General features: G+C 33.0%; 1 protein-coding gene across 1 annotated transcript; it reads left to right on the top strand.

Moving 5' to 3' along the window:
- Nucleotides 1-820: 820 nt before the first annotated feature.
- On the top strand, nucleotides 821-14,361 carry LOC114716435 (sterol 3-beta-glucosyltransferase UGT80B1). The gene is made up of 14 exons (XM_028901442.1): nucleotides 821-1,322; nucleotides 2,478-2,626; nucleotides 2,937-3,176; nucleotides 4,492-4,603; nucleotides 5,667-5,837; nucleotides 7,126-7,189; nucleotides 7,807-7,864; nucleotides 7,966-8,143; nucleotides 8,648-8,778; nucleotides 10,998-11,100; nucleotides 12,528-12,604; nucleotides 12,761-12,808; nucleotides 13,150-13,299; nucleotides 13,793-14,361. Exons 1-14 carry the CDS (start codon nucleotides 1,178-1,180, stop codon nucleotides 13,997-13,999), a joined length of 1,833 nt encoding a protein of 610 aa, XP_028757275.1. The 5' UTR covers nucleotides 821-1,177; the 3' UTR covers nucleotides 14,000-14,361.
- The last annotated feature ends 13,262 nt before the right edge of the window (nucleotides 14,362-27,623 follow it).

The raw sequence follows: 27,623 nt of genomic DNA, 5'->3' as shown, positions 1-27,623 counted from the left end.
GTTGCAAGATATCTCAAATTTTTTTATTAGTTTCTTTTTTTTTTCTTGTTAATTACTTACTTTAATACTCACCATATTTGTTATATCATTTTTCAAAATGTTATTATCTTTATTTTAGTAATTTTTTAATTCTCTCTCTTATACTTTTTTCTTATAAACATGGATATTTGAAAAAAATAATTTTTATATATTTATTATTTTTAACCAATTTTAATTAACTTTTTTATCAACTTTAATATGTTTTGATAAATCTGTACTCATAAATAACAACCTATTTTTGTAAACAAAATTTATTTGGGAGTTAGTAATTTTAAACTTATAATATCCACTTAAAATTTATAATTTTCAATTTTAGTTTTAAATTCGTCTTGCACGTTGCAGGACTTCATTGGGCTCTAGGCGAACATGGTGGTCCTTGTTTGTTAAGCATCTGCCTGGAGGGACTAGCTTCCTTGCCCAAACCAACTACCATCTCCAGTTCTGATTTTCCCAACCAAAAAGATTCTCAGTTTATTTATTATTTTTTTTCCAGTTAATCTGTTCTTTTTTTTCCTTCTTTGATTTTCCATAGAAGTGAAAGCACAAGCACCAGCAGAAGCACAATCAGTATGAACAGTGATTAGGAGAGTTCTCGAAATTGGTATTTCCTTCACAGAATTTCCGCATCATAATTCGTCCCTCAGTTTCGGAGCTTCATTCCAGACTCTGCTTGCACATGCCTATGCTGGTTCCTCGCGCAGCTTCTTCTATTTTAGTGTTTTATCTGCTTTTGCTTCAACTGGTTTAGGCTTACCAAACGTTCTTCGTGCTTGAATGGCAGTTGGATTTGCATGCTTGGTTGATTACGTTCATTACTCCAGCTTTCAAGGGAACTTCGAGTGTTCGGGTACTCAGAAATTGTTGCTTCTGAGCTCGTGAGTGGAGAGATTATTGGCTGCTTATTCGGGTTTTTATCCTCTTCATCCTCAGCTATATGGTGATTTTGAAGTCCGTTCACAGAGTATTATGGTTTTGGTCCTGTGTGTTTGGTAGAATTTACAAGTTTTGCCGACTTAAAAGTATAAGTGTTGAGAATTGATATTGGGGCTTCTGGAAAAGAGAGTAATGAGTTCAAATTTTTCCCGAAGAATTAGCTGAAGAAGGGCGCTGACAGTCAATAAAAGAAAGATTTCAGGAAATGGGCGATGCTGATTCGGTTACAGTGCAAAACAAGTCCCTAGATAATTACGTACATTCGTCATCTTGTGAGGAGCCACAGATGTGCCCCGTGACAGAGAACTCTAAATCAAAAGAACCAGAAGCTAGTTCTTCGCCGGGGGGAGGTTAGTGCTCACTGGCTTTGAGTCCCTAGTTTATTGTCACTCCATCAGATATTTGATCACTGTATTGGCATTGTCATCGTATTTATCGTGGCTGTGTATGGTGTTTTCAGTCCCAAGGAGCCCTCTCATATTGATTTGAGGCAATCTTTTTCCTCCTTGTGCGGCTGAAATACTCTATGCTGACACAGCCGAAACAAGAGTTTGTTAGCTTAATTTTTTATGTTGGGGGCAGAGGCGGACTTTGGGAGACTAGGTTAGATTATAAATAAAGAATTCAGTGTGGTATCAATGGTCTTGTCGGTTTGTGAGTTGGATAAATTCATGATTACAGATCTGCGGCTAATACCGATTGTGGGATTACGTGAAGCATAGAAGCAGTGTTTCATGGCTTGGAACGAGGCCCCTTTGTTGTGAACTTAACTTTGTACTTTTTGTCCTTACTATGAAAGAAGTGATTGAACCACCAAAACTTGAATGTACACTATGCATAGTCAATTCCCACTGCGTTGGTCTGCTTCATAGCTTAAATTACTTTCTCAGACTTAATTCTAATGAAGTTCTTGCTCCTATGCATCTAGTTCATGTAGTATAAGCCTGGGAAGAGAGGAATACAAGAACCTGGTGCCAATTAAAAAAAGGAAAGACTTTCATTTCCCATATAGGGGATTGCTTAGATTGTCTAAAACTTCTTGTATGAGTTGTGTTAGCTTGCTAGCAAGATGGTATTAAGACGATTCATCTACCCTTTTTCCCCCACCCCGCCCAAAAAAAAAAAAAAACACCAAAAACCAGAGAAAAATAAGACCCAGTTAAAGGCTTTATGCATTTTATTTCATTGGGCCCAGGCAAACCTGCTTTGATGTCATAAATCTTATCCAATTTGGCACTTCTTATACCTATTGTGATCATTCTCTTTTGTGTTTCACAAAGTTGAATTTACAAAATTGGAAGTATTTTCATATCCTTCTTTTAGAACTTAATGGCATGATCTCATTTTGATTTAGAGAGTGCACACAACGCCTACCTTTTACCTTGGGAAAATGCAATTAATTGTCTCTTATTCTCAATCTTGCTACCGTTGCACAGTCAATTTTGATTAACTTCTTTCATGAAGTTTGTTTTTATGTATCATAATATTGAATATTTTTCTTGCAGGGTTGAACCATAGCATAACTGCACCTGTTGGAACTGAGAGGTACCAGCTTATTGATTATAACGAGGTTATGTTTTCTAGATCCTTAACAGAGAAGACATCATCTCCAAGGCATAGCTTGTTATTGGACAGACTTTTAGAGCGAGAAAAGGTAGGCACAAGCGTCATCACATGTACATGAGGTTAATATGTATAATTGTGCTTGTGCAATTTTATTCTGTTGAAATAAATTATACTTGTCTATGCTTTGGCCGTTGATTATACTGCTGGAACAAAATTCATCCTCATATGCTTTGAAGGTTACTTATGTCTTCAACCTATCCAATTGTTTTGGGTTATTTGGAAAATGTTTGCATGTTGTCATATTTTTTTCCTCTTGATCTTAAAGTCTGTATTTGCTCTTTATGCTTTAGAGTTACGAACTTCTTCTGTTGGTCATTACCCCTTATTGTGCTTCCCAGAAAAAATTGATTGGGAACCTTGTGAAGATACAAAATGACGGGACTGTCAAAGTGTATTTGGAAAAGAGTGAGCCTGTTGCATCAGAATTGTTAGAGCTCCAATCATTTGAAGACTTGGCAGTGAGGGACATTTTCGTTTCTGAATGCAAAAAACCAATTCCAAGGTTGCAAATTGCTATACTTGTTGTTGGAACCAGAGGGGATGTACAGCCTTTTCTGGCCATTGCAAAGAGACTACAGGCATGTCTGAATGTTTCCATTTAATTAACCTTGGTGCTTAAAAGAATTGCATTGTCAAATCATGTTATTGTTATCATTGTTACTGCCATTGTTGTTATCGCTGTTATTTGTTGTTTCTTGCCTGTGAAGTGGAACTGACGAAAATCATGTGTTTATATTAGAGGATTGGATTGAACTTTCTCTAAATAATCAAATCTGCTCTATGCATGTGTTTTTAAGCCATGGTTTCTCTGAAATCCATTAGTGACATCTGTATGCTCTAGGTTTGTTTCTTTCACCTTGGTCTAAGTCACTTTCACAATTGATGACAGCTACAAGATATCAAAGGTATAAGCTGGTTATGGTCATTGGCTGTAACATGTACCTTCTTATTCTAGGATTTCTTTTACTATCTCAGGTCCTTAATATAAGAGCTAGATAACTAATTTGGGGAGATCAAGGGAATTAGTTAAGTTGATTAATTGTAACAAATATATGTTGACTTTTCTAAATTACCCCATTTAATCATGTGTATTGGAACTATTTTTGGTGGGAACCCCTTACAATCAATAGGGATATTTTAGAAAAGCATTATAAATTTAAGAGACAAATTGGATTGAGGTCTTATATTTAGGACCAAATCTAATCTCCAACTAGCTCTTATATTAAGGAACAGAGGAAGTATTTCCTATTTGAACGTAGGGCTTGCTTCGGGTTTTCCATTTACTTCAATAGTCAAAGTTGAAGTCCCAAGCTTAATTCATGCTGATGTCCACGATCTTGCAGTTTGATGGGGAATTTCAAGCAGGTTTCAGGGTCCATTTTAGGGGGCCTGATTTTAACCATGCCAGGTCCGGGGTTGGTTAAAGCCCTGACTTTGTTTGCTGTCTGTGTTAGTATCATTTGAAGCATTTCCCTGACTTCTGCCCTTTGAGAAGTGCATGAATAGCAAGTTTTTGCTCAGATGATGCAGTCTATTAAATAGTGATTAAATGTCATCTTGTTACTGATTTGGTGCCTGTACTTGTATAATTGGCTTGCCCTGTGACCTGGAAATCATTCATACTTTAAATAATGTTAGTATTCCAAATATTTCTGTCGCAAAAGCTATGTGGTGTTCAAATATTTTATGGAGTTATATTCATTTGCATGTTGTTGATTTCAACCTGTACATATTGATTGTTGTCGTGAGGATTCTGCTATTGACTTATTCATAGGATGCCAAATCTTGACCTTCCAGCTAATATATTCTGCCTGTCAACTGTTATGTTTGTTGAATGTCACTTTCTTTAGTTGTTTGATTTATTACAAGTGATAATTTGATGTTTGCATGCAGGAATATGGTCATCATGTTAGGTTAGCAACTCATGCTAATTTTAACACATTTATAAAGTCAGCTGGTGTGGATTTCTATCCCTTGGGTGGTGATCCTCGAGCTTTGGCAGGATGTAAGAGGTCCCCAAGTCTAATTGATATTTGTTTTCATGTCTAATAATTCTTATTGTAGTGTTTGCGTCTGATATTAACTTGAATATGTAGAAATCTCTACAAAGTTACTTTCGTTTGACTCACCTATTGGGTTTTGCCTCCAAAAACATTCCAGAACGCATTTTTATCCTCTTGGTGAATGGACTATTTAAATTTTTTTTTATTTTTTTTTTAAGAGACTCATTTTTGCAAGGTCATCTTCAAAGGTTTCTCTGAAAACTTTGTCCAGTGTGGAAACATGAGATCTTGCTCTTATAACACACCTCTTACTGTTAGATGTCAATAGGTTTAAGAATAAGGAACAATGATGAATGTTTGGTATGATATATACTTACCATTTCCCAGCTTGCTGGCATAGAGCTGCAGAAGACATTAAACATCTGAAATGAAAATATATTTCCTTGTATAATTGACAGGACAAGGATACTAGTTCTAGGACCATGAAATTCAAGGTCAAGGATGCTTTTCATAGCATCTTTGACAACCAAATTTGAAGGTAAAATGGAGAAATTTTGATAGTAAGGAGAGGGCACCTGAAGGATCAATATATGTTGAACCTCTGCAAAACAGATAAATGTTACCTTAGGGCTAACACCAAATAGATCTAATTCTGTCAGCGTAAGAAACATACTTTGGTCTTAGTGATCATAATTCAAATGAAAATTTCTGCTTGCCAAAACATACGATTACTGGAGCTGTGCATATCGAAATAGAAGCAACTAATTCTTGTGGTCATATTTCATCTATAATGCTGGTTTCTAAAATTTAGAATTATGTCAAGATAATTCTCATTGCATTCTCCTCGTTACTATACTAATGCTGAAGCCTACAAAACCTGCCCAAATTTTTATCAAGCTAATGTACTCAATGACTGATATATAAGACTTCCAAAATTGCTACTTTTCTGTTACTCATGACTCTGTAATTTTCATATGAAGAATATTGAGCATGATTAATTGTATAACTCTACTTTAATCTCAATTCACTTTAAACTTATATTAAATGAATTATTTTATTTTACAGATATGGTCAGAAATAAAGGACTGATCCCATCAGGACCATCAGAAATATCCTCGCAAAGAAAGCAGCTGAAGGCCATTATTGAATCTCTTCTCCCAGCATGCACCGCACCTGATTTAGAAACTGGTGTTCCTTTCAGAGCTCAGGCTATTATTGCCAATCCTCCAGCATATGGTGATGGTTACAAGCTTATTAAGTTTTGTGTTTCTTAATTTAAGCATACAAATGTAATAATCTGACCTGATTATGTTCTCTGCAAGTATGATGTTTGATGGTTCTATTTTTGTATTTTGAATTGTCCTGTGTTTGATATGTTTAACCATAGAACTCAGTTCAGCTAAGATCTGTGTGTGTGTGTGTGTGTGTGTGTGTACTAAAAAAGGGTCTCATTAAATTTTTTTTACTTTTATCAAACCAGTTTAAAATGATTCATTCTAGATAGATAAATCAGCTTTTGTTACATGACATGCATGTACCAAATTGCACTGACATTTTTCACATGTATGCATGTGAAATTTTAAATGGTTATGTCACTAATTTGTTTCTGCTATAAATGCTTATGCTTGCACTTTGGAATTGGAGATAATTTTTTTCTTGAAAGGGACAAACTGAAAACAAAGGAAAAATAATGAAAATGGGAAGCTGTGCAGCTTAATATGAAGATGGAAAGAGAGGATTAGAAACACCAAGATGGAGCTGAAAAAGAAAAAGAATTGAGGGATGTCCCATTGAATAATTACATGGCAATTTTAAATGGAGTCAGGTATTTAGAGGTGCTGCTTGGGGATTTTGAAATGAATGAAAAATATCTGGGGAATTTTGAAGGATTTTGGGATGGTCAAGAATTTGAGTGGTGGTAGTGCTTAGTTGGGAGGAAAGTGGCTAGAAATTGTGAGAAATTTGAAGAAATTGATTATTTGGTTATGACTCCATTGCATGACACGGGGTTTGAGTTTTAAATTCGAAGTTTGGGATCATAATGCGGGGTTCATGGAAACTGTGGGCTCTCCAGCTTCAAGAAGTAGCTTTGTCGATAAGGCTCTTCCAAAGTTTCATATCAATAGCATTGAAACCTTCCACTGCTGCTCATCCTTTTTCTCTCTTCCTTTCCTGTATTTTATGGGATGCATGGGCTGGTAGCATGGCAAAGTATTATGATGTAGTTACAAGTTGCGTAACCTGAGCCCCACCTTAGTAGTGTAGGCTGTTGATATGTCTTATATTCTTTGGCTTCCAATGTGAATAATGGTAAAAAAGTGTTGAACATGTAATAGGGAAAAACATGGGAGATTAGGGCCACATTAATAAGTGTTGACCAATTATGAAATTGATGCCTATAACATTTGATGTTTGAACAATGCACCTTTTTCGCTGAATTTTCCTCAGTCCCTGAGAATGTGACTTAATTTCACTTACTTTGTGAAGAATATTGATAGAAATATATCTTCTTGTTATTTTGCAGGACATGCACATGTCGCTGAAGCCCTTGGGGTGCCTCTTCACATCTTCTTCACAATGCCTTGGACGTGAGTAAATATTATCATATTACTTGACTGGAAATTGTAAGATACCTCTTAGCTGAAAGATGTGATGTTACCGACAAATAAACAACTAGCTATTGGCTTGAAATATTCATGCTGTACAGATAACTTGCAGAGGAATAACTGCAGCTTTGAATATTCTGATAAATACCTTGTTTTTCTAGCAAATTGTTACTCATTATTCAATTGTAATTTTGTGCAATGTACCAATTTTCGATCCCAAGCATGTCCTGGAAATTTTAATATTGTGTTTCTCCTTGTGTACTTATTCATGTGTATATAGCAAGATTTACGTGATATCCATGCCATATGCTTCTCGTTGTAAATAATCAAATATTTTCCTTCTTGTTGGGATTAATATTTTTTTCTTTTTAATATAAGATTAAAATCAACTTAGAAGCTGATTTGGAGGCCTAGTTTAGGGATCATTACCTCTATGTAATCTTGTATCTTGTGCTTGTGTATATCACTGTTAACTGTACAGACTTTGATGATGAATGAAATTGGTGCAATAAACAACACAGTTGCTACTCCATTTTTCTTGTTGCTCAATCCAATACCTTTTGGTGTCATCTCTCACATATTTTCTTTTCAATAGGCAGGCCAACATATGAGTTCCCTCACCCTTTGGCACGTGTTCCTCAAAGTGCTGGTTATTGGGTATGTCCTTTGTTGAAAATTTTTGTTAATTTGAATTTATATGAAAGAGCTGGAGAATTACATTTACCATTAAATCTGTTTATATTTTCTTCTGCATCCAGCTGTCCTACATTGTTGTAGAACTAATGATGTGGTGGGGGATGAGAGGAATTATCAATGACTTTAGGAAACGGACATTGAAGCTTGCTCCTATCGCATACTTCAGTATGTATCGTGGATCAATATCTCATTTACCAACTGGCTATATGTGGAGTTCTCATGTTGTTCCAAAGCCAAGTGGTATGGTCAACGATGCAATTAATCATTTACTATAATAGTTGGTGATGCCCCTTTGATATCTGTTTATAATAATCATTTTTAGATTAAGTCCTTAAAAGGGGTTGATAAGCATATTATTTGGTCATTTTCATTTTGTTTGAGCTTATTTTAAGTGATTTTGCATTGTAAGAGATAAATGTGTCAGAGGAGTTTTGTCTTGTAAAACACAAAAGTGATTTTTTGGGATGTTACCAAACACCCCCAAAGTAGCTCATACATGGCTCATTTACATTTTTATTATACAATGTTCCTTTACTTTGGATGAAATTCTCGAGTAATGCAGAATTTTTTTACCCCCTAGGGGAAAGCAGTGCCTCTGCTCTAGTTCAAATTAGATCCTACCCAATTCTAAGCTGTCTAAGCTTAGCAAGAGATGTGAAAAATAGCTGTCTTGAAATGTTTAATAGACATGTTTTGTTTAATCTTTCTCAATGCTAGGAATAACCACGTTTAACATATTTGCAGACTGGGGCCCTTTAGTTGACGTTATTGGTTATTGTTTCATAAACCTTGGATCAGAGTACCAACCACGGGAAGATTTTGGGCAGTGGATTGAAAATGGACCAAAACCCATATATTTTGGGTTTGGGAGCATGGTATGGCAAATTCATATAGCGTGTTTTTTTTTTTTTTTTGGGCCCCCTTCCAACAAGCAAATTCATATAGGTAAATCAGTTTCTGATGAACTTATATCTAGTTTTGTTTTTTGGTGGTAATTATTCTTGTTATATCGTTTAAGCATATGATAGCTTTTGGCTTTTGATTTTTGTTATTCAATACTTGTAATATCAAACCCTCATCTCCTGCATACGGAGCATAGATGATACTTTGCTTTCTGTTATAAACAACAATATTTATAAATGACGCTTAATATCCTCAGCCCACCTGATGCTTAATGGGCAGATTGTGTGAACATTGTCATTGGTCGGTTCTGTGACTCTTTCTATACCCGTGCTCTCTTCAATACCTTCTTGTTTCATGCAAACATCCAAGATTCCATCGCAAACCTGCTTGAGGATTGAAAAGCTTATATGTGACTTTGTCTGGAATTCTTGTCCAAAAGTAGGGAAAACTAGGTTGGAGAAAGGGGAGCGGACTTGCCAACCATATAGAAATGAAGGATGCAATGATAAGTACCGTTTGTGCAAGAATCAGGCTTTTTTTTGATAAAATTCCGTTTTAACGTAATTGCCCAACCCTATAAACCTTAGGCTAAGGTGATGAGGCAAATATGGGCGGACTGACGGGCTGAACATGCCTTTTAAAAGGGGAATGGGTTGACATTTGTGGCGCATCCTCATAAGTGTGTGGGATGAGCTTTGAATCAAGATTAAGAGGGGGGGTGGGTGATGGCAAGAATGTAAGATTTTGGGTTGGGGACTTTATACTTCAAATTTTCTTGCAGTGAGGGATATGCGAAAATCTTTCAAAACTATGCGATTATGTATCGAAAGAGTGGTATGAGAAAATGGGTATTTCCGATTTTATCTGATCTATCAGGAGCCTATTTCAGCGTCACAAACTGTAAATATTGAATAACTTGACGAACCTATCATTGCTTTCAATGATGAGCAAGGGTAGTGGATTTGGGAATCCTTTGAGGGCACTTCCTGTATCAATTATCCTCCAAATTAAACCTCCATGTAGTGAAGATGGATCCCCAGTGTGCTATGGGAACTGGTTGAGTAGTGGTGATTTTGTTAGCATAAGAGTTTTCCCTTGTTCGGCTACACAGCACAAATCGCCAGCCAATTAAGAGAGGTGTGAAGGGAAGATGAGGATTGTGGGGCCAGGATGTTAAGGACGCTAGTCATTCATTAAGGGACCCCTTATTTTCTAAAAGAATGCATTAAGGGACTGCAAACTTGCTAAAAGAATTTGGTGATGGGTTGTGTCTACAAATTGTTGGGGAAAATTTTTAGCTCCCAACACCAGGAGTAGCTTGTGCAGAACCTTGAAGGATGAAGAAAGGATTGAATGAATGATCTCAACTAGGTCATCACCTTCAGTATTGCTTGCTGGACAATATGTAGTAGGAATAAATACTTGCTTATCAGAGGATAACTTCAGTGTGGATGAGGTGGTTCAACTCATTCTAAGTATGCTGAAAAGTCTAGAAATGTTTTGTTCTCATTACCTACATCATATTTAGAAGCTCTCCTGTGAAGGCTCTTGATAACAATGTTTGTCTATTATGGTTCAGGCAACTGAATTTTCTAGACCTTTCAAAACACAGTTCTCTGTTTAGGCTACTAATTTCTTCCCCATTTTTGTCCTATTTTTTCTGACAACCTAATTCAAACAGGGTATGAGTAGCTTTGCCATGCATGCAGAGAATTCCATCTAATTTGCTACGGTTTTAAACTGTGGGCTGTATCACCCTGTCATCTGACATGGCCCCAATATTGCAGTCGCAGTGAGCTCTGCGGCTGTGTCAGCTAAAGTGCAGTCTGCAATGGATCAATGGCCACTTTTCTGTTGTGTTTCCTACAGTAATTCTAATCACAAGAGAATTGCAATCATAATTTAATTAAACTTACTTTATATTACAAAGGAATAAATTTTAAAATAAAATGCTCGGAGCATTTTTATGATTAATGCGCTATGTGCATGCATGTCCTCTTGATCTGTTGATAAAATTTGAATTCATACGGTATCACTTTACTCTGATGGCTTACTTGTCATAAGTAAAACTTGATTTTGGAGGTATGCTTAATGCCTGTGAACTTTGCATTCTATGCTTTGACACTGGTTGACGTTTTGTAGGCAGTTTTGGAAATATTCTTAATGAGAATTTTGTGGTTTATTTTATTAGCCGCTTGAAGATTCCAAGAAAACTACCGATGTTATATTGGAGGCACTAAAGGATACAGGACAACGGGGTATTATTGATCGTGGTTGGGGAAATCTAGGGAATTGTAAGTGTTTATCTTCATCTTTTACCTGCCTCCTCAATTCTAAAATCCAGATGCTTATTCATGTTGGAGATCATATAGTTATTTCAAATTCTTGTTTCATCTTAAGTCATTTATTTGTATAAAGTTAAATAATGTTCAGTGTACATAATGAGTGTTACTGGGAGTTAATATAATGATTTTGAAATTTAGGTTTTATCTTCTGTGCTATGTCAATATTTCTAATTCCTGCCATACATTATGAAAGTTACTAGAGTTTCCGCTTCTTCATCTTTTGTAGTATTTACAAGTGTTTTATGGATTCCATATCTAAATGTTATGAATATCATAGAATTTTTCATTTGACACTTTTTTGTCACTTTTACATAACTTTAGATGCCCTTTTTCTTTGTTGAAGGATAACTGTTTTGTGATGCTCCTTTATTCTTTGGAGTTTGAATCTGGAATCTCCAGGGATAGCGTTTGAAACAACATGGATTGATTGTGAACTTGTATATTTAGGATGTAATGAGTTCATAATCATTTGACTGAATGATGAGATCCTTTAACCTTCAAGAAGCATATCTTGGACAAATTGCAAGAGTGATTCTTTGCATTGGAATGAGGAGTATTCTTTTATTAAATATGTTATAAAAGCATAGCAATACTCTGAAAAAGTAGTCTTGTTTGTGCTGGCATAAATTTTCTCCCACAGTCTAATCACGCCTCCTGGCTTTGTAGAAAGCTACAGAAATGATTGCATATGCATACACATCTCTTGCTTTGCTTCTTTTTCCTGTTTATTTCTAATGAAAAATTTAACTCATTTTTATTGTCAAAGACGAAATAAAATTTTCACTTTTTGGTGTTCTAAAGTTGAGGAGTTGTAAAAGTTTTTCCTTGAGAAAAATCCAAGAAAAACAGAAGGCGTACATTCCAGAATAACAAATTTAAGAGTATTTAGTAAGGAAGAGCTTTTCAGGATTTTCAGCGCATGTCCTGGTCAGTGTATTTCTTGCCAGGTGTCACATATTTATGTTTTTCCTTTAAAAGGAATTGAAGTATTATGAACTGTGCTTATCAAAGTACAAGGAAGGGCAAAGTTAACACCTAAGGAATACAACAAATAAGAAATAACCTACTGACTGAATATTTGAGCTTTATATGGACATATATTTATATCTTGTGTCAGCTTTTACATTCAAGACTGCCTTTGACTAAAATTTTCCTTTTAGCACTGTCTAATGACATGCCTTGATCTTTTGCCACTAATAAATTGAAGTAATGATAACCATGCATTGAATTTCATTAGTTCTGTTGATAACCACCTTAAGAATTAAATGATTTGTCTATAATACGTTGTATGTGCAATACAATAAAAACATGTATTTTGTTGCATGTGTTTAAGAACATCATCATCGTTTCACTTGCATTACGATGTCCTTATGCAGTGGAAGAAGTTCCGGAGTATGTTTTCCTTCTGGAGGAATGTCCGCATGATTGGTTGTTTCCTCAATGTTCTGCTGTGGTAAGTTTCTGTTTGTTTTCTTTCGAAGATGAAAGAAATTCATTCTCTAGTATGTGGCAGAGTTTGCGCTCCCAACAAAATCTAGAGGAGCCAGGGGGTGAATAAACAAACTAACGAAGGAAACTAACTGGAAGATATGTTGGTGCAAAATTGCAGGTGCATCATGGCGGTGCTGGAACCACAGCTACAGGATTAAAAGCTGGGGTAATGTCTTCATAAATATCTTCTTTTTATTTGATTCTTCATAATCCAAAAATCTGTTTGAATGCCTTGAATTGTCCAAGACACTATTAAATAGTAAAATATGAAATTTAATGCATAGTTGACTCTGCCAGCATTCAAGAGGCTAAGTCTATCTAATAATAATATCACTCTCTGGTGGCCTGATACTTATTGGTCCAAAATTCGCCAAAGTTGAGTTTTTTCTTTTTCGTCTATTTTGGTGATAGGCCAAGTTGGTTCTTGACGACTGTTTCTAAAGTCATGATAAAGTTCTCATTAAAATAAATTGGTATTGAATATGTTTTGATGTAATATCATGACAGTGCCCCACTACCATAGTTCCATTCTTCGGAGATCAGTTTTTCTGGGGAGACCGCATATATGAGAAAGGATTTGGACCGGCCCCAATTCCAATCTCTGAGCTCACTTGCGAGAACTTATCAAATGCCATAAAGTTCATGCTCCAGCAAGAGGTAATTCTAATTTTGTGCGTACAACATTTTGAATTTCTTCCTACTATGCCCTACTGGACATCTTGAGAATAATATGATTTATTTAGAGGGCTACGGTCATATTTATTTATGATTTGTATGAAATTTAGGCGAAGTTATGATTGGAGTAATCTCCAACAGTTATGATGCATGGCTTTCTATCGCAAAATGAATGTCTACACCTCAAGTGATATTATTGAATCATAAATTTAAAGGTGACAAAAATAAATGTATTCCTTCTTGTCGCCCCTAATATTTACTTTTGACATTTGGACTTTCTGACGAGACTGCAAATTTGAATGTTTATCAAGTGTATTGATGCTGACATCTTGCCAAACTCTTTTGAATATGCTGCTCATAATTGTAGAGAATCTTGACATCATTGCTAAGAATCCTAGTCTTGAAAGTATGTCCCAACAACCAGCCTACCCCATGAACGCCTCATCTCGGATCATAATGAACTTTAAATCTTCAGGTGAAATCTCGAGCAGTGGAAATAGCCAAGTTGATTGAGAATGAGGATGGTGTTGGTGCTGCAGTGGATGCATTTCACCGCCATCTGCCTCCTGATTTACCCCTCCCAAGTCCATCCCCGCCGGTCGAGAAGGACCAACCTTTTCCTTTGCAGTGGCTTTTTCTTCAGGTCGCAAACTTGTGTTCTGTACCTTGTGGTGGTGTGTAGGCTTTTCAAACGTAACTTCAGTCTTTTCTTTTTCATTTTCAATATATATATATATATATATATATATTAATTAACATGATTGCAGGTAGAATAGTGGTTCCTTTATTATTATTATTTTTTCCTTCCAGAATTTTACAACATAGTGATTTGCTATGTGGTATTCCATTCATTTTAGTCAAGCATCAAACTCTCTACGTTGGGGGTTTGATTAATAATTCATATTGCAGATGTACATTAGACTTGTTTTTCTACCTTTAGTATATATAAGAGGTTTTGCTATTTGGAATATGGTATTCATACATTATAACTTTTGGTTATGTAATTGATGTTTGATTATTAAATTAAGAGCTCTTTGAATTTCACTGAAAAGATTAGAGCTTCTTTTTTTTTTTTTTTCTCCCAAGTTTGAAGATACACTTTATTTAATATTAGTATTATAAAATCCGATGGAATCCAAATGAGCGGCGATCTCTTTTAATTAATTGTCAAAAGAAGTCTCTTTGATTTTACGGAAAACTTCACTTTGCTCATAGGGCACGGCCAATGTTTTAATGTCGAATTGTCCATTAATTCCAGATTAAGAATTGTTTACAATTTTAATGATCTGACACCTCAATTGGATGGGGATCATTTGATATTCTAATTTTATATAAAGTTGTAATTTAATTTTTTGACTTTAAGAAAAATACACTTTTAGCCATTTAATCCTAAAATTAGTAGTTTTAAATAATAATTTCTTTTTATGAGTATAATTGTTTTGAAAAATAAATTTAATATGTCACTATTTGAGAATGTTTAATTTTAAAATTATTTTTTTATTTTAAAGTTAAAGAAATAAAAATATATTAAACTGTCATAATCTTTGGCAAATTTGACCCTTTTCCTCCTGATCTTATTTTTTGCTTGCACCAAACGCCATTTTTCATTTACATATTTATTCTTTTTTAATTTAAAAGTAAAATCGTTGATTCTGATTACCATTTTGTCCTCATCTATCACATTCTCCCATGCTATATATATTCCACACACTCCACAGCCTGCGACTTGCCGGAGATCCCCCCCCCCCCGGGCGGCCCTTCCCTTCCATGCTTTGTCAAATCCACTCTTCAGTTAAAGTTTTCTTTTTTCTTCACCCGTGCCTGCAAGCAAGCGTCAATTTCCCAATTCACTCTTCAATTTTCCTGGTCATCATAATAATTTGCAGTTCAACCCGTGAAGGTACAGTATCTATTGAGTTATAATAAAGTGTGCTGCATTTAGCATTCTTCTTCACTTTTCTTGCTTTCCTTCTTCAGCTTTTTCCTCATGTTTCAAAGTTTCTCCCTTCCTCTTCGGCTGGAGTTGGTGGTCTGTGCTTCATTTGTGCGTTTTCTTTTTAACTTAAAGCTTGATTTGTCATCTAATCACGGTACATTCTCTTAATTAATTTTTTTTTTTGGGAAATTTGATTAAAAGTTCATGTTTCCAAACTTAATTGGCTAAAAAGACTTAAATTTAAGTAAGTGTAACTATAATTTGTATGTATAATTTTTCTTTCATTGTGTGCAATATATCATCAATTATATAGAACAATCACCAATACAAAAGTTATTTGTACACGATAGAAAAGAAGTTACATTTATAAATCATAGTTGCATTTACTTAAATTTAGGTCTTTTTAACCAATTAAAATTTTAAAAAGAATTTTTTTAATCTAATTTTCCTTTGTTTTTCAGTTTTTATATCAATATTTCTTTTCTTAAATGATAATGGATAAGAGTTTTATATTTAGCCATCAAATTTTTCACATGTTGAATTTCTTTTAATTAAAAACGTAGACATGTAATTAATCTTCTTGTAGAATAAATTGTAGTTAAATCTTTTTTAGACGAAACAAATCAAACACATACACAAAAAAGTTATTACTTTTACATGTAGGCTGGCTTATAATTTTATTATTTAATTTATTGATTTATTGGCAAGAAATGAAGTTAGAGCATACTTAGAAAAAATAGATTTTATAAATACGTCATAGTACACACATTATATGCATATCTATGGTAGAATATTTAGAATATAGGTATAGATATAGAATATAGGTATAGATAAAGATTTTATAATATATATATTAGAATTTTTAGAGTATAAAATGTAGTGCTGGTCAAAAAAAAATATGTGTAGGGAAAACATAGATTTTAATAACTATATATATTTTTATGGAAAAAATGATTATATATTTGTAGGTATAAATTATTTTTTTGGTGCTATTGTCGGTATAAATTATTGATAAAATACTTATACGTTTTATAAATTACATGATATAAAAATTAGATATGCCATATTATTTGAATCCTTATTATGTTAAAATTATTTGGTACAACAGATAAAGCATTGTTCTTGTTTATTCAAATAAATGAATTCAAAAATTTGTAAACGAAATAAATTATTGAATTTAATTATGAACTATTCTTTTGTTATGCTGGTGAATCTATTTTTTATATTTTTATGATAAAATCTATTTTTTAAAAAAATAATGGTATTATAGAGTAATTTATTTTTTAAAATATAATTTTGTTTGATTAATAATTATAATGCAACATTTATGGAGTATGATGGACCAAAGAGAGGAGTTCATATATATATATATATATATATATATATATTTGCATATTTTTAATGGTTTAGCCGGTATAACATTTGAGTTTAATAGAGTGAAATTATGAAAATTGATCCAAATGTTACATTGTGTAGGCTTAAGCAAGTTATTATACACTAGCTATAACTTTCTCCTGGTGAAATTAGAACAAACTTAGTATACAAATATTCTACACCCCTTAATCTACTATAATACCAAACGTGTAATTTGGAAAATTATTCAAATGTAAAACAAATGTTGCAAGTGAGCTATTGATTTTCAACTCAATTAACATATATAAAGTTGCACAAGCTAACAATTAATTCTCATTCAACATGTTCTAAGCACATTGATTATCAAGAAAGAGTTGCCTAAAACCAACACATTTGCTTATAATGAGATAATGACAATTTAACAATAACCCCTCAACTTGCTCTATTAACAATTGAGTTGCTCTATTTACAAATTTCTCAAGATAGACTAAGCAAGTGACATGATAGTTACTTGTCACACTAGATATTGAGCTGAAAAAATAAATAGGTCATGACAAAAATGGCCAAATCAGTCAAATTGGTGGTCGAGTCGATAGCTTAATAATTGAATGAAAAACTTATATATATAATATAAATATAACAAATGTACGAAAAAGAATGAGAATAAATCATTAAAAGATGCAATATAATTATGATAGATGTGTGCATAAACCCCAGTATTATTATTAAAAAATCATACTCAACTACTTTTAACATTTTTTATTAATATACTTTATCTGATAAAACAAAATCTCTTTCAACTCCTAATCACCATATACCATTAAACTAATATTTATTTGAAAGTAAAATTTGAATATTTAATTTAAGAGAGAACTAATTTCTAGGTCCTGATAGTTCTATCTAGTTTTGAATCAGGTGGGAATACTTTTTCTTCCCTTTTTTATTGGGTCTCTTAAATTTCTGCCATTAATTTTATTAGTCCCTCATCTTTAAAACCGTTAAATAAAGACTAATAGTGTTAGAAATTCCGTTAGAAAGGGCCAGTGTAGCAAATAATTGGAATTATTTTGACGGTTAAAGTTTGACCAAGCATTTGTGTGAAAATAAAAACTAAGAAAAAACCAATTTGTTTGAGGAACAGAGGCCGCAGAACATATTAGCACGGTTTTCAAATTCATCAAATGGAATCTAGAATGTAGAAGTTGAAGTGCATAAGGCAAACCATAAAGCAAAGGAGGTGACAGGGAAAAGAGAAACTAAGCAGAGGAAGAGCGGAAGGCAGTGATAGAACCTCCTGATTGGTTCATCAGTGGAGAGGAAGCATGCGCAGGAGACAGAAAAGGAGATGAGAGGGAAATGAGCACTGAAACTGGTTCTCTATATATATTGAACAGAATAAAGATGCTTCCTTTTTTTTTTTGTGGAAATAAGTTTCATGTTTGCATATGAGCCTCTCAATGAACGCACATAACCTTTGCAATCTATGGCTTCACTTGTAGTGCACAACCTCATAACCGTCATTACCTGCTTTGCTTTTCTCGTTTTCAGATCTACCTCCGCCGAGAGAACCGCTACCAATATGAGACTACAGGTATGTTCGGCCTCCTCTTCGATCAAACAAATTGATAAAGAAGACTGATGTAACAAATAATTGACAACTAATCTAATCAACATTAAATTCCTCTCACACTACTTCAATTCATACCCTCGCCCAACTTTTTTGCTTCTCACTCTTCCTTTGTCATCAACCTCCTCATCTTCATCTTCTTTACTTCTCACTTTCCTATTGTTGTTAGGCTCCTCATCCTTGTATTTAATTCAACTTGGACTTTTAAACAAAGGAACACACATTTTTATTTCTAGTTTTTCTACACCCATTTCTCTGTACAAGTTTAGCCATCCGATTCTCATAGATCTGTTCTGTTTCCAGCTCAAAAGTGGATTTCGGTTGGAAAATGGTTTTTCTCCTATCCAAAACGACCTATATCAAAAATAGCCCTTACCAGAAAACAAGCAGTCGTCGAGTTCGCCTAATAATCCAGTCTAACACGGCTTTCTAAATATTTGCATACATCCACACAAATACCTGTATTCTAAATACTCTAATATATATATTCTCTAATGTTAATATATACCTATATTCTATGTATTATACTATATATATAGTACATATATTATTATACATCAACAAAATCTATCGTTTTCTAAATATGTTCTAACTTTATTTCTTAACAATAAATTAAATAAAAAAAATTATAAGCTACTTACATGTAATATATAACTTGTGTGTGTCTCTATATATTTAATGCTAGTTGCTGGAAATCTTCTCCTTGGATGGAAGGTAGGTAGCCAATGCTTGACGATCAGAGTAGTCTGTCATCTAAGATTGTCACAGGTATGAGCTGTGAAGGAACATGTTCTTTCATACTCAAATATGACAAGCTTGCAAACATCTTCACAATAATTATTTCCAAAATATAGTCACCAAAGTTTTATTCTTATCATAGACAGATATATTAAGTATTGCAATGAAACACTACCAGTTATATTATCATATCATACTGTTTTATTTGATAGCCTTATACTTAGCCTAACAATGAAAAGCATGAATTGTATTTTTATCCTGCAAGGTATAGACTTCTATCGAAATACCTTTAAATCATTACTTGAAGATGAAAACACTTCTTCCCATGATATGATTTCCCAGAATCATTGCACACAAACATAGGCTTCAGTAGTGGCAACTCTTGACAATGAGAAATTTTTTGTAAACCAACCAAGAAAATCATGTGCTTTGAAGGATATCATAAATGTGTAATCCAACCTGCATAATAAATGTAGTAGTACACCAATCCCACATTAGTAACTGCACTTGTCTATGGATAATATTATATGCACATTATGCTGCTTTTCATATCCAATGGCAGGTGACATATTATTAAGGTTTATATCATAGCATATAATAAATAGTTAAAATTAAGAGAGATATCATTGTTTAATTTGAAGCTTGCAAATTAATGTACTGAAAAGCATTTTTCTTCTTAGCAGCAATAAAAGGACCAATTTTTGTCTGTGTTTAACTATTAGTAGGAGTCAATAAAGCAAATCATTCTTGTAACATCTAATTTTATATCTCTAGTATTTAAACAAATTTTTATAAAATAGTTAGAGGTTAAATATATATATGCAATTAAAATAATTCTGATTTTTATGCATATGTGTGTATGAGAAAATGAGTAAAATAGCAATATTAAGAAGTCTCACATTGACAAAATGATAGGAAGATGGATAAAATAGCAATGGTATAGAAGTTCTACATCGACTAGTCACTAGAGTGAAGGAGCTTGAGGAGCCTATATAAAAGAGGTAGTAGGTGAAGTTTGGAGTAAGTAAATAATTTTGCACATATCTAAGGTAGTTTCAGAAAAGTGCTAGTTTTAAGTTCATTAACCATTGGATTGGATTAATATTTGGTCAGCCTATTTGAGACATCCAAATCGTCAATTTGAATGGTTGGATCGTCATTTTGATCTCCAAGTTACAAATTATTAGGTACGTTTTCAACTTTTTTTTAGATTTAGCAGATAAAGTCTGAATAGTAAATTATATTTTTATGTTTGTGCAGCGTTAGATTGAGTCATAATTTGAAGATAGTATTATGATAGATAGGAAATTAAATTCAACATTAATTAAGGAGTTTAACTTTTGTAGTGAGAATAACCTAACTTATATTAAATCGATTTATCTAAGTCCTTCGAAGATAAAACATAAGTTATAAATTTGGGTTTTTCTATTTACGTTATGAATTTGATAATTCTAATAATATAATCTAATAATCAATTGATATATTAAGCAAGAAAAATTTAGGAATTGAGTCTAAATCATATATATATATGTTTTCATTCCAAACCTTAAAAAAAGGTCTTTTAGGCTAGAATTCTGAGTAAAAAATTAACGCTTTTAGAGGAAGGGTTAGAAATTAGGATTTTGTGAGTAGTCTACTTTAATACTATAGAAATAACATTTTAATCTTGTTTATAGATATAAACCCTATTGTGATATTTTCAAGGTTAAACTTTGGTTGTATTTGACTGTTAGCTAGGAGACCAGGTAACTAAATTTCTATCTGTTACATGCATTGGTATGAGGTTGGTGAGTGATTTTATAACCAATTTTCACATATATATTATGTTTTGTATGAACTGTCTTGTGAGATACTATTTTGAAAAGGGTTGAAATCGTTTGTGTTGATAGAAATTAATGATTATGACTATGAGGTGTTATTCTAGAATTCGATTGATTATGCATATAAATGTGTTATTTTGAATACTATGCATCTAGTTTGGGTGGGGGAAAGAGATGATTGGAGTTATTGAAATTTATATACTTACCACGTGGTATCGACCTCCATACGGAGCTCTATGGTTGGCCACTATTATTGTCCCACTAGTTCTTGGAGGGACTATGACACCCTACTAGTTCTTCGAGGGGGACTCATGGTCTACTGAGTGCTCTATAGTCTTTGGCTGATCCATCTCACTCGTGTGATGAGCTTGTCAAAGTAGCCAATCAAATAAAAAGAACTTAGCCTGTGGGTCCAGTCAGTGGAAATAAGGAGGATATAAGGATGGATTTGGGATTCATGGACTGCATATAATATGGAATCTTCATTGATATTTATATCTTTTGAATAAATGAAAAGTATGTTATCTCTTTTAAAATTATCAGTTACATGAGATTGGCAGATATATTTGACCTATATGGTTATTGTGAGTTTAACTATTAGATAAGTGTCTATTAACTATTATTAACTTTGTGTATTCCACCTGACATCTCGCTAGCCCATGCTAGTTACTGAGATGTTGTCTCATCCCTATTGTTTAACATTTTTCAAGTGAAAGCTTTAGAGGAGGGACGTCAGGGAAGGCTCAAGAGGAGTAAAGCTACATTAGTGACTTGTAGCGTCTCCTCGATTTATGAGCTATATTATATCCTATATATTGTCACCTTAGGATAAATTGTTTTTAATTGATTCGTGCATTATTATGTCTTATATCCTTTGAATGTACTATTGTGGTTTGGTTATAAAAAGTTATTTCTTAAAGTTACTATAAAAAAATTAAGTTTATCCATTTATTTATGAAGATTGTTTCAATTCTCCTACTAAATGTTCAATTCAAGGGATAGAGTCACCAAGAAATCATGTTTTCAAGAGGAGAAGTATAAGGTTTAGAGCTTTCACATTAGTTAACTACAATTAATTTGATTATGATAATGTCAATGGATTTCAAAATGTTTGAGATTAATTTACAATTGATCATTTTTTTAGGACGTCATAAGACACATGTTAGACGAATTTCAAATATAGGCGATGCTACGAACACAGTCCGTCATAAATTTTAAATATGTGCAAAGATGTCTAGTCACATGCCTTAGTAAGATCTAGAAAGAATATTTCAAGGCCTGAACCCGAAGAAAGCTAGAAATCAACCCATTCAGGGAGGGAAAAGCCTACTTGTAAGCTAGTCATTGGAATTAATATTATATTCATCTTCATTTACATGTCCCCAAATTTCATACCATTCTATTACACATCTAAATCAATATCATATAATTCAAAACTCATTTCATTTTTTTTCCCAAATAAGGCAGTGGACTATAACAATATTAATTTCTCCTTCCATTCTGATAGAGTGAATCAACTAGAAGTAATGATTATGAAGAATTTAAATGTAGTAGTGAGGACTATTTAGTATAAGTTTACATGCAAACCATCAATTAAATGTGATTAAGTTTACTTTTTTGTAGATGAAATAAGAACTACAAACACAGCAATTGAAAGCAATGAGGCCACCAACATCAACGGAGTAAATGTTGATTTGCTAAACCCTGAAGGTCAACTCACATATATTTGATGCTTTTCATTCTGTTTGTAAAATTCTTGTGTTAAAAATAGATTTTATATACAGATAACTAATCCAATCATTCATGTTTATATGGCTTTTTGATATCTTTTAGTGTTGCCTAACAACCACCATGGTTCTATAATTCTAATAAATGGCTATATGGCAGATTATGTAGATAAAGATGACCCTATTTACAAATGCTAACACTATAAAGACATGCTATGGTATAATGAAAGAACAAAGAAAGACAAAAAAAAAGAAAGGCTAACACTCTCTCAATATGTTGCCTTAAAGGGAAGGTGCAGTTACCACCTATGAGAACACCACCTCCCATATTATAAAAATGGTTCTTTAATAAAAATTTGCTATAGTCAAAAAGCTTTCATGCAAATATCAGACAATACAATAATATATTTTCTTTCACATCATTAGGTAGCAAAATTGATCACTCTAAGAATATGGTCATGCTCTATATTCTTTGGTCATGCATGGAGTGAATTGCTATTCCATCAGTAGTTTGTTACTACCTGAAGGTGCAAGACCAGTTTATTGACAACTGTATATACATTTGATACAGAGTATGAAATATCTAATCAATGTTCTATTGTTAGGTATGTATTGGTTAGTAAGTTATGCATTCATTGCATATTAATTAGATTAAATTATTAATTATTTTGATTTATGTTTGCAGCAAATATCAAGGCCAGTCAACCATTGACCCTCAAATTGTTCAAAAATTTAAGGAGGTGCTTGATAATGTCAACCATTTGTGCAACAATATTGATTTGCATCATCATTGATTATGAGTAGTGAATGAAGTGAGGTCAAGTTATGCTTGATTAGTAGTAGGGAACATAATAGCTGTACCTTTAATATTCCATCAGCATCTCAAGTTGCATCACTAATTGTAGGTGATATTGACATGAATAATGTCTGAGATTTTATTATGGCACAGTTATCTGGGTCAATCCAACAATTAAGTGAATTACATTTTGTATATTTACCACTTCAATATCTAGTCTTATTTTCTTATGGAGAAGATGGATACAGACATGATGTTAAGCATACAGAAGAAACTCTAAGTGCCACTAAGAAAAGGAAAAGTCTTAGCATGAGAGAGTACTTCACATACAGATTGATGGTAAGTGAAAATGAATCATTTGTATTACTACATGCACAAAGGTTGTTGCAATAGTTTGTGGTTGATGGTTACACAATGATTGAGTCTCAAAGATTGCTTTAGGTGAAGACTCATAAAAAAAAAATTAAGAGTTGATTTATACCAAGGATTGTCAAATGCTTTAATAATTGGGAAAAGAGACACTTCATCAACTAAAAGGCACATAATACTACCTTTTACATTCACTAAAGGAGCACATTACATGATCCAAAATTACTAAGATGCAATGGGCTCATATAGATGGGCTGGATATCCAGATATCTTTATAACTTTCACTTGCAATTCTACCTAGTCAGAAATTACTAGAGTTTACCAAAAACATGCATTGCACCCCTATGATAAACCAAATATTTTATGTAGAGTTTTCAAAATGAAGTTGCAATCTTTATTAAGAATCATCAAAGAGAAGATATTTGAAAAAATTCATATAGGTATATTAGTTCTTAGATTATTGAAGTTAATGTGGTTAATTATGTTAAATAATATAAGCTTATGGATATAAATTACATTTTTGTTTTCTTTCAAAGTTATACATAGTTGAGTTTCAGAATAAAGGATTGTCATGCCCATATATATATTGTTATTCCTTGATCGAAGAGACGAGCTATAGGATCCTATAGATGTTGACAAAATTAAATTTGCATAAATTCCTAACAAGCAATCTTCCTTTTTGTTACATGAGTTGGTGAAAAATTTCCCAATCTATAGACTATGTGGTACAAGTAACCCTAAGTCACCATGTATGAAAGATAACAAATGCAATAAGTACTTTTTCAAAAAGTTTAATGAGCACACGACAATTGATGAGGATGGTTATCGTACTTATAGACGTAAAAATGATAGTAGAATAATAGAGATCAAGTCCACTCCTTTAGATAACCAGTATGTTGTGTCTTATAATCTTTCATTGTTACGTAAATTTCAAGCTCATATCAATGTGGAGAAATGTAATCAATCAATTACAATTAAGTAGTTGTTCAAGCATATAAATAAAAGAAATGATAGAGTTGTTACTAGGATATTTGATGACAATGGGGTAATAGTATTTGATGAGATACGACAATACTATAATTTTGTGTGTGTGTGTGTGTATGAAGCTTCATGGAGAGTATTTGGATTTGAAATACGTCACTGCTATCTATATATTGAAAGGTTAAGCTTTCATCTCCTTAATCAATAAAGTGTTATCTTCTGTAATTATGATTATGTTGCTAAATTGCTAAAAAAACTAAGAGTTTGTCAATCACAATTTCTCGCATTGATTAAAACGAATTCAAAGGATGACTTTGCTAGGACTCTTACTTATACAGAGTTATCTAATCATTTTGTTTATCAAAGGGATAAAAGATAATAGAAAATAAGAGAAAGAAGATTCTCAATAAGAAGGATTACATATGCTTCACCAACCTTGAGAGAGTTATATTACTTGCGGATACTCTTAATAAAAGTGAGAGGCTCTATGTCATTTAATGAGATTAAAACAGTAGGTGTTATCCATCCAATTTTTTTTTTATAAGGTTACCCACCCAACTTTTAGGCATGCATGTTTTGCACTTGGATTATTGGGTGATGACAAGGAATACATAAGTGCAATAAGAGAGGCATCATCATGGGCTTCTGGACCTTTATTAAGAAGAATGTTTGTAAGTATGCTACTTTGTTATTGCCTCAACTTTTTGCACAATGTTTGGAAGGAGACTTCATCATTGTTGTCTAAAAATTTATTATACATTCCTCCAAATGATTCAAAATTTTCAAGTAAGTGAATTTTCTTATGTGTTAATTATTATATATAAGTATTTATGCCAATTACACATAATTGATTCATGCATCAAATTCATATAGGGCATTATGCTTCTATGAATGATAAGGAACAAACTACCTTATTAGAAATTCATCATTTGCTAAAAGAAAATAGCAACAAAACTTCTCCTGACTTCCCTTCAATGCCGCTTCCAAAAAATTTTGAGCCTCTAGATATGTCAAATCATCTTATTTTAAAAGAATTGAATTACGATCGTGATGCACTTCAAGTAAAGTCCTAGAAGCTAATCCATGCACTAAATAAAGAGCAAAGCATCATTTTTAAGACAATTATATCTAGGATAGAACATCATAGCAATGGTTTCTTCTTTATTTATGGGTATGATGGCACTAGAAAAACATTCCTCTAGAATGCTTTGACATTGACATTGCGTGCTGTTGGTGATAGTCTTGACTATTGCATCAAGTGGTATTGTAACAACTTAATTACCCTCTAATAGAATAGTTCATTCTAGGTTCACTATTCCTATCCAAGTTAAGGAGTTCTCCGTTTGCTCTATAAAGCAAAATTTTCCACTGTTAAAACTAATTAAGAGGAAAAAGCTAGTTATTTGGGATGAAGCTCTAATGATTCCATGATATTACATGGAAGTTTTTGATCGGACATTTAATGACATCATGTATTGTCCTAAACCCTTTAGTGGGAAACGCATTGTTATGGGTGGTAATTTTCATCAGATGTTACCTATTATCCCAGAGGTACTCGAGTGAATATTGTGAACGCATATATTAGCTCTTCACACTTTTGGGATTATTGCACGGTATTTTAATTGACAAGGAACATGCATTTGAATTCTAATTCTTCATCGGACGGCACCCTAAAATTATAAAAGTTTTCAAAATGGTTGTTAGATGTTGGTGATGGTTGACTTGGAGAAAAAAAAAAATGAAATTTCAGGGATTCAAATACCACCTGAATTGTTAAGCACAAGATACTCAAATCCAGTGAAGGCAGTTGTTTGTTCAACTTATCCTAATCTATCGGAAAATATCTCTAGTAATGAATACTTCAATGATAGAGTTGCACTGGCCCTAACTCTGGAGCATGTAAATCAAATTAATGAGCACATGTGCTCTTTATTACCAGATGATGCATATGAGTTTATCAATTGCGACATGATATATATCTTTGGAAGATAGCAACAATTTTGACAACCTGTATACAACTGAATTCTTGAATACAATTCACCACTTAGGTTTACCATTGCATAAGCTGATATTGAAAGTAGGAGCACCTATTATGTTGTTAAGGAACATTGATCAAGCTTCAAGCCTTTGTAATGGAACATGATTACACATATCACAATTGGGGAGAAATGTTATTGAAGCAATTACTTCGAATGGATCTAAACCTAATCAAAAGGTTTTGCTACATAGGATGGACATAAACCTATCTATGAGTAGATGACCCTTCCACATGAAGAGAAGGCAATTCCTAGTTACACTATCTTTTACCATGACAATCAACAAAACTCAATACCAATCACTAAGAAATGTTGGATTACTTTTGACAAAGCCCGTACTTGCTTTTGCTCAATTATATGTTGTCTTGTCCAGAGTTAGGTCTATGGAAGGTTTGAAGATCACATTAGATGATAATGGTAGTAATAACAAAAACACAACAACAAATGTTTTGTATAAGGAGATTTTTGGAAATTTGGGGTGATTTATAATTCAATGTATTTGTATGTCAACGACTTTCAATGTTAGCGATATTGCAATTTAAAGAAGTTCAAGTGCTATTTATGCATTGGTTGTTTATAATTATGTTCATGAAATTAGACAGCTTGACCAGGAGAAGCACATGCTAGTTTTTTCTAATAAAAAATTAATTATATGCATACATCTTTAATTAAAACAAAATTAGTATGTAAAAGAATTGATCATTAGATATAAAATTCTTACTCGTTATTTAACTAAAGAAATACTAACTTTGATATAGAAATTTAAAAAGAAATCAATGAAGAAAATGTACTTTAATCAAATGACAAATCATGCTTCAATTAAAAAAAAAATGCAGACTAATATTATGTAGCACAAATATGTTAACACTAAACTCAACTTTAAGACTTCATCTAAATATAGGAGGTGGCATTATCATTAGAGC

This window comes from Neltuma alba, unplaced genomic scaffold (assembly GCF_004799145.2).
Source record: "Neltuma alba isolate B1F8T4 unplaced genomic scaffold, ASM479914v2 tig00011656_pilon, whole genome shotgun sequence".
Classification (NCBI taxonomy): Eukaryota; Viridiplantae; Streptophyta; class Magnoliopsida; order Fabales; family Fabaceae; genus Neltuma; species Neltuma alba.
Note: the sequence above shows the minus strand (reverse complement) of the source record. Positions and strands in the feature narration are given on the sequence as shown.